The sequence below is a fragment of the Teleopsis dalmanni genome, chromosome 1 (genome assembly GCF_002237135.1).
Source record: "Teleopsis dalmanni isolate 2A chromosome 1, ASM223713v2, whole genome shotgun sequence".
Classification (NCBI taxonomy): domain Eukaryota; kingdom Metazoa; phylum Arthropoda; class Insecta; order Diptera; family Diopsidae; genus Teleopsis; species Teleopsis dalmanni.
In genome coordinates this window covers 98,805,309-98,821,553 of record NC_051846.1, presented here as the reverse complement: position 1 = coordinate 98,821,553, position 16,245 = coordinate 98,805,309, and the positions used below count along the sequence as shown (strand labels likewise).

At 32.2% G+C, this 16,245-nt stretch overlaps 1 protein-coding gene across 1 annotated transcript; it reads left to right on the top strand.

Annotated features, from left to right (window-relative positions):
* Positions 1 to 253: 253 nt before the first annotated feature.
* On the top strand, positions 254 to 10,453 carry LOC119674476 (ceramide synthase 6-like). The gene is made up of 3 exons (XM_038085649.1): positions 254 to 529; positions 9,937 to 10,057; positions 10,183 to 10,453. The coding sequence occupies exons 1-3, from the start codon at positions 345 to 347 to the stop codon at positions 10,420 to 10,422; spliced, it is 546 nt and encodes a 181-aa protein (XP_037941577.1). The 5' UTR covers positions 254 to 344; the 3' UTR covers positions 10,423 to 10,453.
* The last annotated feature ends 5,792 nt before the right edge of the window (positions 10,454 to 16,245 follow it).

Sequence of the window (16,245 nt, the reverse complement as noted above, 5' to 3'; positions counted from 1 at the left end):
ATATTATATATATTAGTTTTATTTATATTACATATATATTATTATATTATATTATATTATATTATATTATATTATATTATATTATATTATATTATATTATATTATAATTATATTATATATTATAATATATTATATTATATTAGATTGTATTATATTGTAAATTTCGTAAATCATGTTCATATATGTCTTATGTTCTTTGGTGCGCACTGTTTTTCAACTGTAGAATGTTACCCTGTAGTTGTTCTGAGATATGTCACGTTCCATTAGGGTGTTGTTCTTGTTTTGCCTGTTGTACTTAGTAACTTCATTAAAATAAGGTATTTGAAGTACAAACCTACAAGAAAATGTCAATATTGGGGTCTTTCGGAGAAGCTTTTTGGTCAACAAGAATATGGTTGCCACCTAATACAACGTGGGAGGATATCGCTCCTGGTTCTAGGTTAGATGTAAAGCATGCAGATTATAGAGATCTAGTTTGGCCACTCCCGTTGGCTTTAGTAGTGATGATTATTCGATTTGCTCTGGAAAGGTAGGTTATTTTTTATAGTGAAATAAAGAATATTATTAAGTAACAAACGTGAACTTTTAAGTCAAAGATAAGACAAACTCTAAGATATAGAGTGCAGAACATAATTAGTGGCACAGTAAGCATATTGAACTTTATCATTGCTTTTAACCCGGTAATACTGCGATTTTTAATTAGCAAAAAATTTTCAATTGGCAATTAAATTCATTCTATTTTATTATATCAGCCGAAATTCTTTCTCTCCGAGTTTTAAGTAAAAAGCATTAAGTGTGCTTGAAACACTTTTAACATATTTCAAACGCTTGTTTTTTGTGGTGTTGTGTACAATATGAAATATAAAAACAATCACAAGTTAATTTAAATAAAAGAAAAAATTAAAATTAGAAAGGCAATGGTAAGCAATGCATTTGAACTTATTTGTAATTGAAATGTGAGCATTTCAGTATTTTTCATAGGTCTGGAAAATACTGCATGAAACCAATTGCAGTTGGCGTGTTACTAAACAAAAACTGTTTATTTTACAGCTCAGCCACTACAAGCGTTAAGTCTTCGCAATGGAGTAGATAAGCAAGCTAATTGATTTTTAAAACAATGTAATATTTTCGGATGAAAGGAAATTTAATATCTTTCGACCTACTAGCCGCCAAACGCTTTGGAACAACCAAACATCGTATTGCAAATAAAATAATCATACCATATCAGTGAAATATTAGGGGTATTCAGGCAACAGATTAGTTGCTTAGTAGATTAAAAAACTTCATATAAAAAAAATTTTGCATTTTGATGTTAATCAGTTGCTTGAACGACCCAAAATACGTAATCTGATTAGTTTGTTGTGTGCAAATGCCTTGGCAGCACTCGTATCAACAGCAAAAGCGAAACATATGTTAACAGTGAAATACTCAAATATTCGTAAATTTTAATATCATTTGAATTTGTCATATAATTTATCTTATCATATCATATAATTTATCATATAACTAAAATTTCAAACGTGTCATATATCATGATACTTGCTGCACTATTAACCAAATAGATTTTCTGCTTAGTTTCTTTTTGTATGCAAATTTTTGTTGTAATAAACTACTAAGCAACTAATCTGTTGCCTGAATACCCCTATTGTATTTTTTATGGGGATGCATGTCCGTTACAGGTGTCGGCGAATATATAGCCATCCTCAAGAAAAACCTCAAAGTCTCGAAAACTTCAGTTCACCTGCCACATTCAGCTTCTAACATGACAATGATCCACAACATACAGCTTGTGATGTGCGTATGCAGATCACACATAATAAAAAACTCACAAAGCCACATCCTTTTCAATCCCCAGATCTCAACCCCATTGAATGTTTGTGGGAAGAATTGAATTTAGGTCTACATACAATGTACTGTGGTCTAAAGCGCGTTGTAACAACAAAGATGGTACTGTTCCAAGCAAAAGGGCTTGGGTAATAAATATTAATTTTTACCTTAAATTTTTCTTTTTAATTTGGTTTTTAATTTTTGCATAAGGTGTGTTAATAATTTTGTTCGGCCTAATTTAGTACTTTTTATGGTTTTTTAATTTTAAAAAATTAAATATAATAGATAATGAATTTAATTGCAAATTTAGCATTTTATGTAAAAAAATATTTGAATCAGTTTGTTAGGTAGTTTTATTCACATTTGAATATATCAATTGTTTTCTCAAGAGATTATATCTAATATTTTTAAAGGAACTGTATCCGAAATTTATATCCGAATTTTAAGTTGCTTTGAAATTTTTAAGATTACGTAGTTTCTATTCAAAAATATTTAGTACAAGACATAGACGATTACTTAACAAATATTAGAATTAAACAAAACATGAAATGAAGCTAAAATTAATATCTTGAGTGGCGCCGGCATTTACACGCGAATTATATACATAAGTACAAGATTTGTGTTTTGCACTAAAATACTAGTTTTGTAGATAGGATTCTAGCATGTTTTAAAATTTTAAGTATCTAATTTTATTAAAAAGTCTCATGTAACACTAAGAAAGGTTTTATTTTTTTAGTATAAAACAAGACAAATATTGTTGAATGTTTTTATTATAATCCAAAGATAATTTCATGGCATTTATTTTTTAAATATGATTTCCGGCATATGTCCGAAGCGGCTATGAGTTACATGGTCCATTGGTGTCAATGGTGGCATGAACATTGGCTTCCAATGCTTCAAGAGTTGCTGGTTTGTAGACATAATCTAATAAATTAACATAACCCAATAAAAGTTATCGAGAGGCGTTACATTGTACGAATAAGGGGGGCAGTTAACAGGACCACTTCTGAAAATAAAGTTGTCACCAAATTAATTTCGCAACAAATCCATTGTTATGCGCGCTGTATGACAAGTTGCGCCATCTAGTTGGAATCAGATGTCGTCGATGTTTAGGTGTTTAATTTTTGGAAACTAAAATTCAGTCAGCATAGCTTGACAGAGGTCGCCATTTACCGTAACTGCAACTCCTTACTCATTTCGAAAAAAATAAACAGTCAATTTTAATAGACGTAATGGTGATCCCTAAACGACTTGAGGATTGACGGCAAATCTTTTTAATTTGAAACACATTTATGTTTTATTATTTTAAATTTATTTTATTTATAAAACTAATAGTTTATTTCGGTACTATACATGGATTATAGTACTGTCCTTTTTGAAGAATAACTCTATATCTAAGACTTCAAACTGAAACAAAGTTTTCACAAAGTTTTTAAAATCATCTTAGGTTCGGTTTCTTATATACTAGTATGCTTCTACAATTCTTAAGCAAACTTTCTATTTACTTAAATTCTATTGGTTAAAATAATACATAATCTAATTTCTACTTACTCATTCCATTGGTTAATTACAATGTGTGTTCTAGTGACACACATCTCATTAATTGTATTATGGACTGATCATATTGCATATGCATTGCATGCAATATGATTACGAAAAACACACTTTGCTTCCATGTGGTCTAAATATGGAAATTCAAATAGCCAAGCACATATTGAAGTAATAAATTATGTTGACAAATGTCAACACAGTTTGAAATTCTCAGCCGTCAAACCAAAGTTATTGATATCAATAATTATCTATATTACCTTATATAATATTAAAAAATTCCGCAGAACAATATTGTCAATGTTAAAACGAATGTCAATGCTTAGCTGAAAAATTAGATATCTAGATATATTACCTTATTTAATATTAAAAAATACCGCAGAGCAATATTGTCAATGCTGAAACACATGTCAGTGTTTGGCTGAAAAATTACATCAATTTATGTTCAAAACATTGACTTCTCAATATAATGAACTACTTTTGTTTCCTTTGATAAATATGAGCTGTCTATTAGGTGAGTGAAATGTATTCACCTTCACTCGCCTATTGATGGCCTGTATAAGGCCATATTCCATTTAAGCCTTTGACCCTACATTTGCCTTTAAGTAATTTTTTTTACATAATAAAATTATTTTTCTATAAATATTTCAGGCGTCTTTTACAGCAGATATTAATAAGCTATCTGGAGATGTCTGTAAGGTTATATTAAAAGCGCTCCAAAAGATTTATGATGAGAAAACTAAATAATTATTATTATTATTATAAAAAATAAATTAAAAATTAATAAAAAGAACTTTGAGTGTGAGAAAATTTTAGAGTAGTTTATGCCCAAAATATAACACGACAATATAGGTATATACATGTAAAGAAGTATACATTTACAGCGACATGGCAACCCCGAATACTGTGCAGTGGGAGTTGTGAGCAGTCTGGCATCAGTAGTGAGCAGAAGTTAAGAAGTGGCAGTAGAAAGTAGAAGTCGAGAAGTTGTCGCGTGTTCGAATCTTGGTCATTATTTTATTTTACTCATTACTTTATATTACTTTGTATTTTACATTGTTTAATATCAAATATAATTCAAATATATTACATTTGGGGGCTCAACCGTCGAGCAAAACAAAAAAACAAAAAAAAAAAGAAAGTTGATGGGAAGTTGTTAAAAGTTGATCAAAAATTCTGTGTCTGCAAATATAGACACAAAGAACAAAAAAGCCACAAGCTGGACACAAAAGGAGAACACGAAATAAATAAAAAGAGCGCTGCAGAAATAGGCGCGCAAAACATTGCTGAAAAAGAGAAGCAAGAACAACAATATTACACACGTTCGCAGGCGTTCAGAAGGAGATCGTTCAGTGCGTCGCAAAGAGGAGAAACAGCAGTTGAAGCAGAAAAACAACGAATATCAAAAAATAAAGCGATCACAATGGAAGCAAAAGTGGATGAAAATAATAAGAATTTGCAGCAACTTATTCAACTGTTAACACTGAAAATTCAAGCAGATGAAATCAAACAACCTGAGCCTAAAATAGCAGTTGAAAATTTTGCAAAAATTATTTCAGACTTTGATGGGGAAACAGTGCCGGTGAGTCATTGGTTTGATAGTTTCGAGCGCAATGCCGATGCATATGGATTAAGTGAGAAACAGAAATATGTACAGGCGCGCGGAAAAATGGTGAAGACAGCGCAATTATTCCTTGAATCGACGTGCATTAATACATATCACGGAATGAAAGAAGCACTGTTAGCTGAATTTGAAAAAACACTAAGTAGCGCTGAAGTACATAAGATGTTAAGTGAGCGCAAAAAGAAGAGAGACGAAAGTTTCCACGAATATGTTTTAAATATGAAAAAAATTGCTGTTCTGGGTCATGTCGAAGTAGAATCAGTTATTCGATATATAGTTGATGGTCTATATATCAAAAATGAATATAAATTTGGTTTTTACAGCTGTAAAACATACCAAGAGCTCAGAGAGAAATATAAAATATTCGAGCGGGTAGGAGAAACCAACAAACCTGAGAAGCAACAGTTTGTTGGTGACAAGAAAAACATCCGCAATTTTAAAATACCCCATTGCTTTAATTGTGGATCAAGCGATCATAAACGTGTAGATTGTAAGATGGAAACGAAATGTTTTAAATGTGATGGAGCAGGACATATATCAAAAAATTGTCCAAATAAGACTAGAGACATACATATTGTCATTAAAAAAGACCGAATAAAAAAAATTAAATTGAACAATGTGGAAGTGGCGTGTCTCGTTGATACAGGGGCAGATGTGTCAATTGTAAAAAACAGCATTTATAAAAAATTGGTGAATGTGGACATACAAAAATGTCACTCGGTTTTACGTGGTCTTGGTAAAACAAATACCACACCATTGGGTATTGTTACGGGCTTGGTTAAGGTTGATGATGTTGAAGTTCAACAAAGTTTTGTCGTGTTACCAGATGATAAAATAGAGTACGACGCTTTGCTTGGTTTTGATTTTGCCTCCAAGTTTAGTGTTACACTGAATGAGAATGGATTTACGTTTTCACAGTTATCGATAGAGCAAGAGTGTGCTGAAATAAATCAGATAAGTATGATAAACTTTAAAGAAACTGATATAGATGTCTCTCCGCAGTTTAAGCCATTAATACAGTCATTAATAAAGGAGTATCGACCAATCCAGTCAGAAGTTGAATGCCCTGTATTACTTAAAATTGTTCCGGATGCACAAATGAAGCCATTTCGTCATCAGCCAAGCCGTTATCCACCGACTGAATGTGAAGCAGTGAAAAAACAAGTAGACGACTGGTTGAACAAAGGCATCGTGCGAAAGTCGACTTCCGACTATGCCAGTAGAGTAGTTGTAGTAAAAAAGAAAGACGGTACATATCGAATTTGCGTTGATTTTCGACAGCTGAATACTATGGTGCTTAAAGATTGCTTTCCAGTACCACTAATCGACGACGTACTTGATAAACTGCAATCCGCTAAAGTTTGCGTTGTAATGGATTTAGAAAATAGTTTCCTTCACGTGCCAGTAGAAGAAGCAAGCCGCAAGTATACGGCATTTATTACCAAAGAAGGTTTATTTGAGTTTAACAGAGCACCATTTGGGTTCTGCAACTCTCCGGCTGTGTTTATAAGATTCGTTAATTATATATTTCATAATTTAATTGCCAAAGATATAATGCAGCTATATATGGATGATATTATAATTTATGCACAGACTGCTGAGGAATGTATCGATAAGTTAAAGATAGTTTTGGGAGAAGCGGCAAAATATCAGTTGTTAATCAAATGGAAGAAGTGTCATTTTCTAAAAGAGAGAATTAAATTTTTGGGCCATACAGTTGAAGCCGGTAAAGTTTGGCCAGGTCAAGAGAAAACACTTGCCGTTAAACAAGGGTATTACAGAAAATTCATAAAAGGCTATGCACACATTGCTCGCCCATTGACCGATTTGTTGAAAAAAGACGTGATGTTCAAATTTGAAACAACCGAATTAAATGCGGTAAATCAGTTGAAAAATGCCTTGACCAGTGAACCTGTCTTAAGAATTTACTGTAGAAATGCACCAATTGAATTACACACTGATGCATCAAAAGATGGTTTCGGGGCAACATTGTTCCAAAGATTTGAAGGACAATTACATCCTGTGGTGTTTTGGAGTAAAAAAACTACGCCAAGTGATTCTAAACGTCACAGTTACATACTGGAGGTAAAGGCGGCCTACCTTGCAATAGAAAAGTTTCGACACTACCTTCTAGGTGTCCCGTTCAAGTTGATTACAGATTGCTCTGCATTTACTCAGACAGTTAAGAAGAAAAATGTTCCACGTGAAGTAGCTCAATGGATATTACATCTCCAAGACTTTGACTTTAAAATAGAACATCGAGCTGGGGAGAAGATGACGCATGTTGATTGCCTTAGCCGTTTTCCGATGGAAGTTCTTACAATTTCCTCTGAGATCTCAGCACGCTTAAAAGTAGCTCAGCAAAGAGACGATTTTATTAAAACTGTGTGGGAAATATTGAAAACTAGACCGTATGATACATATGTAGTTAAAGGTGGAATAGTGTATAAAAGCGTAAGTGGCAATGATCGGTTGGTTGTTCCCAAAGTAATGGAGCATGAAATTATTACTGAAGCCCATAATATTGAACACTTTTCTGTACAAAAGACAATTCATAGCATAAGTCAGCAGTTTTGGATACCACATTTAGAGAGTAAAGTCGCTCGAGTAATCAACAATTGCGTTAAATGCATTATCAGCAACAAGAAACTGGGCAAACAAGAGGGATATTTACATTGCATTGAGAAAGGAGACAAACCATTACATACAATACACATAGACCATCTGGGGCCTATGGATTCTACAGCAAAGCAGTATAAATTTATATTAGCAATGGTTGATGGATTTTCTAAATTTATATGGCTATATACTACAAAGTCTACAGGTACCGACGAGGTTCTAAGGAAAATAGAAGAGTGGTCGAATATATTTGGTCAGCCAAGTAGAGTGATAAGTGATAGAGGAGCTGCGTTCACGTCAGTTGCGTTTGAAGATTATGTTAAAGCGAATGCGATTCAACATGTTAAAACTACTACAGGTGTTGCGAGAGGCAACGGACAGGTCGAACGGGTCAATAGATCGGTTTTATCGATAATCTCGAAACTATCCGTTGAAGATTCATCGAAGTGGTACAAATTTGTTCCACAGGTGCAAAGAGCCGTAAACTCACACGTGCACAGTTCAACAAATAGGTCACCGTTCGAGCTGATGTTTGGTCTCCAAATGCAGAATAAGTCAAGTGATAAAATCATTTCAATGCTGGAGGAGGAGTTGATTGCAGATTTTGATAGTGAAAGGAAACAAATACGAGAGAATGCTAAAGAACAGATAGGTCGCGCACAAAAGGCATATAAAGAGAATTATGATCGAAAACGTAAAAGTGAGATCGGGTATAAAGAGGGTGATTTGGTGGCAATAAAGCGAATCCAGTTCGTGGCAGGTAAAAAATTAGCGAGTAATTTTCTTGGTCCATATGAAATCATAAAAGTAAAGCGCAATGGTCGTTACGAAGTGAAAAAGGCTGCACAAGGTGAAGGCCCAATGATAACATCAACCAGCGTTGACAATATGAAACTATGGAGATACGTCGAGGCGAATGAGGACTTGTTGTCGTCTGAGACAGACGACGATGATCAGGATGACCGAATGTAAAGAAGTATACATTTACAGCGACATGGCAACCCCGAATACTGTGCAGTGGGAGTTGTGAGCAGTCTGGCATCAGTAGTGAGCAGAAGTTAAGAAGTGGCAGTAGAAAGTAGAAGTCGAGAAGTTGTCGCGTGTTCGAATCTTGGTCATTATTTTATTTTACTCATTACTTTATATTACTTTGTATTTTACATTGTTTAATATCAAATATAATTCAAATATATTACATACATATATACGAAATATTTTAAAATGAAAGCAGACAAGTATTTCCAAATTCAGATGATTATAAAATGGATATTAAATGTACAAGTATTTGCAATCTAAGTTCCATATATCTGTTTCTAGAAAATATCAATTTATATAAACATTAATATAAGTCAATTAATAATTCTATTGTATCAATATTAAATATTACTTCAATTATATCAATATTAAACCAATATGGATTATTTACAATATTAATATCTCTACACTTGAATTGACCACATTAGAATAAATTCTTTAGGTGCCAATTGAAATTATATATTTGAATATAAGTTTTTTCTTATTGAGGAGTGAGTCCCATTGAATTCTGAGCTGTTCTTACGTGTGCCAAAGTTTTGGGCACACAGATCCCTTGGTACCAAACCACCTCTGGTGGGGTTTCGCATTGCGGCAAGTCTTTGGAATGCTCTGCACACACTGGTTTGTTGCATAATGTACATGCCTTACGAGTAGGGCAAGCACTTGTCGATGTTATCGACGCCACCTTTGGTTTTGTTGTAGGCCAATATAAGCAATGGCTATTTTTTGTCGCAATTACTCCGCAACTATATGTCAGAATAATCGCATAACATTCCCGTTACTTTTTTCATATAATTTAATAAAACTTTCACAGCAAAAAAACAAAATTTCAGAAAGATGTGCGAACATAAAAGTCAAGTACGGTTTTGGGTCAGTTGGTTACATTGCGCTGACTCTGAGCTTTAAATTTGTGCAGATCACGAATTCGATTTCTAGTACTTGCAGTCTCAAAGAATTATTTACGAATAATTAAATGCAAGAATTGTTTCCAAGACCACTGATGATGGGTATTTGGTAATACTTGAATTAGCTGTATGGTCAGCCAAAAATTCAATTTTGGTTGTAGTTCATTACTGTTCGAAAAACCTCCATATAAATTAATGTAAAAATTGGTTTTGTTGATATTAAAGTAAAGTATGGTTTATACAATTATTTTTATGATAGAAACTAAATACACTGAGTAAAATATTAAATCTATTCAAATTACCGGCAAAATACATCGAAAAATAATATTCAGTATTTTGTTTTATAAATTTATTAATGTTACCATTATATGTTTTCAGGTATTGGATCGCACCTGTTGGCAAATCTTTAGGCATAAGAAATTTAAAACCAAAAAAAGCTCCCTTTAATAAAGTTTTGCAAAAAGCATTTGAAACTTCATCCAAACTAGATCATCAAAAGGTAAGAGCAATAAAATATGAATGACTAGAAATACATCAATATTTAGAGTTTAGTTTAAATCTATTAATAATAAAAATCAAATACATAATATATATTTATGTAGATTAACGTATTATTATTTGTAGATAATCGAACTTTCAAAGCATACAGATTTAACTAAACGTCAAGTTGAACGCTGGTGGCGTTTACGAAAGGCACAAGATAAACCGTCCACTTTGACCAAATTTTGTGAAACAACATGGAGGTGTATATACTACACATACAGTTTTATATTTGGTGTTATAGTGCTTTGGGATAAGCCATGGTTTTGGGACTTAAAAAACTGTTGGTATGGTTACCCACATCAGGTATATTTATATATATAACTAATGATATGTTGGGCATTTCACATGTACTTTGTACAATAAATACCTGAAGAAATTTTTCATATTTACTTTCGTTTATTTTAACAGTTGTGCGTACACATAAATTACTATATTAAGTAGATTAAAAAACGAAAATCAGATTTTAATTAAACGTATCCTGTACAAATAAATCATTATTTAAAACAATGATTTATTTATAAATAATACCACATCAGAAACTTGCTAATTCTTTACAAGAAATCAACAAGGTTGAATTAATCAATTCTCTTGAAACACAATAATTTTCTATCTAAAACTTATTGACTAATAGTTTATTTTGACGACAAATAAAAAAAATTTTTATTACTTTTACGGTTGATTCCAAATTTGAGTAGGCTATCTCCCTTATGGTATGTTAATAGTTGCAAACTTTTACCGTAACAGCGTAATCTCATAGATTATTAGCATAAAAAGAAATAAAAAAATTAAAACAAAATTATACAATTTTCAACATTTGTATTCTGTTTATTTGTTTTAACTGTTTTTACTCCAAAAATTTAAAAATAAAATAACCAAAAAAATCAACTCTATTGTGGAACACCAAAGAAATTGTTCCAAAAAGAGTTCAAATTTACAACAACTAGTCATATTGACTAACAAGAGTTTTTTTTTAATTAATATTACAAGTAAGTTTACATAAGTCTATCTAAGGTGAGCATATAGATCTGAGCTAGTCATCTCCTTGCTGGTTGAAACGCCTCAAAAAGTCATTTGGTTTGAAGCGACATAAGCGTCTGTGAGTGTCATCGCAAAGTAACGCCGGAATGGTGCTGTTTATGTGTTGCCTCAGCCTGTCTAATGTGTTTTAGCAGCCTTCTGTATTTCTTGCTTGACAGTAGGTATTTTAAGGTCATGATGTAGATCAGCATTTCGTACGTACCACGGAGCGTTAACTGCATCCCTGAGTGCTTTATTTTGAAATCTTTGCATCATATCTATTATATGTTTTTTTGAACAACCCCAAATTTGACCACCATAGAGCAAAATCAGCTTGAATACTTGTTTATAGATCATGAGTTTGTTTTGCTGAGATACTTTAGATCTCCTTCCAATAAGCCAAGTTAACTTTTTGTATTTTATATTCAGCTCAGTCAATTTTTTCTTGACGTGTACCTTCCATCTCATTTTGGCATCTAGACTCATGCCCAGATATTTCGCAGAATTAGCAACTGGAATTTTTACGCTATTTAGAAATAATGGAATTTGATTTTCTCTTTTGTTAGTAAAGTCTACATGAATAGATTTTGAACTGTTTACTATCAGCAAACAATCTAGAGTACAAAGAAGCGCCACGCTCATACAAACGAAATACCCACTTTATTTTGCTGGTGGATTTATAATAAATCCACTCAACCTCATGCAACGATGTTCGATCGTATCACGACTGGTATGATGTTCAGTTCAAACTCATTGCAACCCACAATTGTCTTCATACGCCTGTTTCTTTTGCCTTTCTTGTTTTTATTTGTCTTGTTTATTAATATACATTGATTAGTGGCGAAATGCTTAGTAAAGAAATCCCTGAAACAATTTTTCCATATACTTTGTTGCTTTATTTTCTTGTACTGGAAAGGCCAATATCGTAGGAGTAAAGAGTAATAGAATATATTATTTTTTTGTTGCAAAAAATGATGTACTACAAAAACCGTTATGTATATTGGAGACATAAAATCTGCAGCATATAAATATGTATGTTTTTATTGCACACATTTGTGGATATATTTTATCTCAAATGGAACTACGTCTTAATAGTTTGAATTTTTGGTGACTTTTTGTAATTATTTTAAAAAATATTGTTTTAAATAAGGCGTAAATAAGACTTCACAAAAAAGTCTTTTATAATTCTTAAAACCAAAAAAATATTGAAAGTTTATATAAACATTATACAGTTTTTTGTTGTCCATATACATTTATATTAGACATTTAAAATTTATTCATACTTAGTTTGATTTGTTCAAAAAGTTTAAAGTCTCTAAAATGAATCGTAAAACGATTGCGGCTAATAAGTGTTGTTTATCTCATTGTAAGAGATCCAAAATATATTTTCCCGATTTAAAACTATTTAAATTTCGCATGGACAACATTTAAATATAAAACTTCATAGAATGGAAAAATCAGATTTGAGACAAATAAATTCGTATTGTATTTTTACACTGCAATTCATAACAATATCAAACAGGTAATTTTGTTTTTGTTTTATACTATTAAATTTAAAAAATGATCAAATGTACATAATTTTGATTTCGTCACTGAAATGATGTTTGATGGCTTGAACATTTTACAGCGAACAAACATACAAACATGCGTATAATGTAATACAGAGGGTTGCATGTATGATTGAATACGTATGCAGTCGGGCTTTTGTCAGCCGTACTCGACTCACATATATGTTGGAACTGCACATCATACCAGTTGTGACTCGATCGAACATTGTTGCATGAGGTTGGGTGGATTTATTATAAATCCACCAGCAAAAAAAGTGGGTATTTCGTTTGTATGAGCGTGGCGCTTCTTTGTACTCTTTGCTATCTATGTCCATTTATTTGTCCATTGTTCAATTTCTTGAAGAGCGATTTGTAGCTTGGTGGTAGACACCTTGTTGTTTGGACCTGTAGTCATTATTACCGTGTCATCTGCAAAACTTCCGACAATACAACTTGGGTTTACTGGCAAATCATATGTGTACAACAAGTACAGCAATGGGCCTAGTATACTTCCCTGAGGGACCCCGCGAATTATAGGATATAATTGCGAATATGCGTCAAGTAGTTTAACTCGATAGACTTTCGCCAATATAGGATTCCAGTAGTTTACAGTATTGCTGAGGCAGGATAGTGTTTAGCTTATATATCAAGTCTTAATTTTTGAGTGGCATTATTACGGTTTCTTTTATCTTGTATTAAACGTGATTGTTGTCATTTTTTGCGAAGTTTTTTTTTATGATACACTAGATTTAAAATTTCGACCGGATACTTTTTATCAAATTGCTTACTATTCTGCAGTGGAGAACTGTGCCATGCCAATTTTTGAATCAAGCTCGTAAAGCACTCTAGGTCATTTATACTTCGTATTTTGCAAGATAGGTCAATGTGTTCATTTATCTGAGCCAGTCTGTTAGACGGTTTGTTAATGTCAGTATGCGTAGCATAGGTAATATGTTACATCCATAAGTAAGCAATATTCGAGAATGGTCAGAATTTAAGTCGAGTCCTGCTTTAACTTCAATGTGTCTTTTTTGAATTTAATTTACAATGAAAAAATCAATGAAACCTGATCATTTATTTGTATCAGTTGGCATGCTTTAAGTAATTCCTTACCCTTTGTGGAATTTAGTCTTGACCCCTATTGAACATTTTTTGCGTTAAAATCACCACCAATTTATGCTTGTGTAATTTTAATATATCTATGTATTGTTCATATTTTACATTATGTCTTGGTGGACTATAGATGGACGTTATTAGGATTTTGAAACCACTCTCTTCAAGTGCAACGGTTGTTGCCTGGAACTGTTCATTAGAGAGTTTATTTTCTTGATAATGCTTAATGTTGGATTTAATTATAACGGCACTTTCGCCTCTGGCATTGTTGCTTGGATGAATTGTATGATAAGTATTATAGTTTTTAAAATTGATATACGATTCTTTTGTAAAATGAGTTTCGCTTATTAGGCATATATCTAGATTTTCTGTTTGCAGAAGTAATTCTAATTCGTTTTTGTGTTGAAGCAAACCATTTGCGTTCCATTCCATTATTTTGAGAGCAATCATTCAGATGTACAGTTATGTTTTCGTTTTAAGTTGTGTAGGCGATTTTCTATTGCCATTAGTTTTTCAAGAATAACAGAGAGGACATTTTGTGATTCATCGGAAATATTTATTTTTTGGGCTACAGAGGTTGTTGGCTTAATAGCGTCTGCATATGATTCATTAGCGATTCTTCAACTTGCGTATACTATTGGTCTTTTGATATTATCTGTTTGAACTGGGACAGGAAGTTTATTTGTTTTTTGGTCTCTTAATTTTTGAAGCTCCTTGCTACTACACAACCGCGATATGACACTGGGTGTTGCTTATAGCTTAATGCTTACCTGCACATTTCACACACCTAGGCTGCTTTTGACAGTAGTTTTTGATATGGTTGAAGGATTGACATTTGATGCACTGCGGAATAAGTTTAGAAGGTTTTATTGTTTCTATAGATACTATTGTGTTCACGATTTCTTTGATTTCATGGATTTTGTTCGTATCTTCTACTGACTCGAAGGTTAAGATGAACATATCCAGTGGTTTCTTGGTTTTAAATTGTAGTTTGTTAAGTGAGCTGACAATTTTAAAACCCTTTTCTGCAAGGTCGCCTACTATATCTTTAAGGTCGCATGAGTGATGCAGGTTTTTTGCTATAACTCTTATTGGTCTAAATTGTTTATCTTCGTAAGAGTACCATGAGAAATTTGCTTTATTTAAAGATCTAGTTATTTCCCGATAATCGTTGCCATCAAAAATGCTGATTTTACATAAGTTGTTATTCATTAATTTCAGCAAAAATTTATTTTTGCTTTCTATGTAATTATTTTTCGTATGTCATTGTAATTATCAGAGACAGTTACCATAATAGGAGGTGGACGTAGCTTGGTTGATGCCTTTTCCGTTTCATTAGAATGCTTTTGTGTCATATTGTTAAGAATTGGTGACACACTAGGAGATGTGGTAGCTTTACGCTTTTTTGAGGCTGTTTTATTTTTTTTAACGATCCAGTCGGTTTCTTGAGCAATCTCTTCCTCATCTGTTTCGAAAGTAATGTTGGTTTGTTGATTTACTTTGTTTATTTGAGGGTTGTTCTTTTATTTTAGTGTCTTCTGCATTAAGCATTATATAGCCATTTAGGCCATTTTCACTAATTAGTGAGTGTCGTCGTATAAAACTTTCACAATTGTTCATGAAATATTGGTTTTTTTTTTTATAAAATAATTATTTTATTTAATTATTTAAAATTATAAAGCATATGCTGCTCTATCAGCTGTTGAGGAAATAAATTTTATTTTTGTTTTTTTGTGATTGTTTAATTTGCAAATTGAAGTTTAATTTTTTTTTTTAGAATAAAAAATTTTTAAATTCACAAAGCCGAAAATCGGCCACCGTATTGATAAATTTTTTTTATTTATTTATGATCAATGGATCAAGTGTTCAAAATTTTAAAATTTGAAACTTAACTTTTCGGTTTAAAAACAATAGAAGTTGCGGAGCGATCACTTTTCGCTCGTGTTTCACTTCAATGTTCAATATAAAAAATAACCAAAAATAAAGCAAAAAAAAGTATTCGACATTTATGCAACAGCCTGCAATTTTAGTAACAATAACTAAAATTTAATATTTTATTAAACTTCCTTTACGTTTTATTACCTCTTTAAAACGCTTTGGCATTGATTGGACTAATTTTGCTATCATAGCTGGATCTATATTAGCCCATTTGTCCATTAAAACCTATTGCATCAGTTGCTTGTTTGAAAAGCTGCGTTTTCTTGATTTGGACTCCAAATGAGTCCAAAGATATTTTAGGGGGTTTAAGTCTAGATTTTGCGGAGGTGTTTTTATCATTTTTCGGCAGTTATATAATAACCAAAGCTTAGTGTTTAACGCAGAATACTTTGGATCATTATCCAGAAAGAACTGAAAATCATTCCCCATGCCCAGTTTTTCTGCATTTTGCCTCAAGTTTTTCTTTAATATATCGATATACCATGTTTATCAGTAGCAACTGTATTGCGTTTCTCCAGTTCCGTATTTT

What these genes read in the sequence shown, in the direction of transcription:
- LOC119674476 (XM_038085649.1), top strand. Translation starts at nt 345, where the DNA reads ATGTCAATATTGGGGTCTTTCGGAGAAGCTTTTTGGTCAACAAGAATA. An exon ending in ATTCGATTTGCTCTGGAAAG is followed by an intron (nt 530 to 9,936) that starts GTAGGTTATTTT and finishes ATATGTTTTCAG; the next exon opens with GTATTGGATCGCACCTGTTG. An exon ending in CCAAACTAGATCATCAAAAG is followed by an intron (nt 10,058 to 10,182) that starts GTAAGAGCAATA and finishes TATTATTTGTAG; the next exon opens with ATAATCGAACTTTCAAAGCA.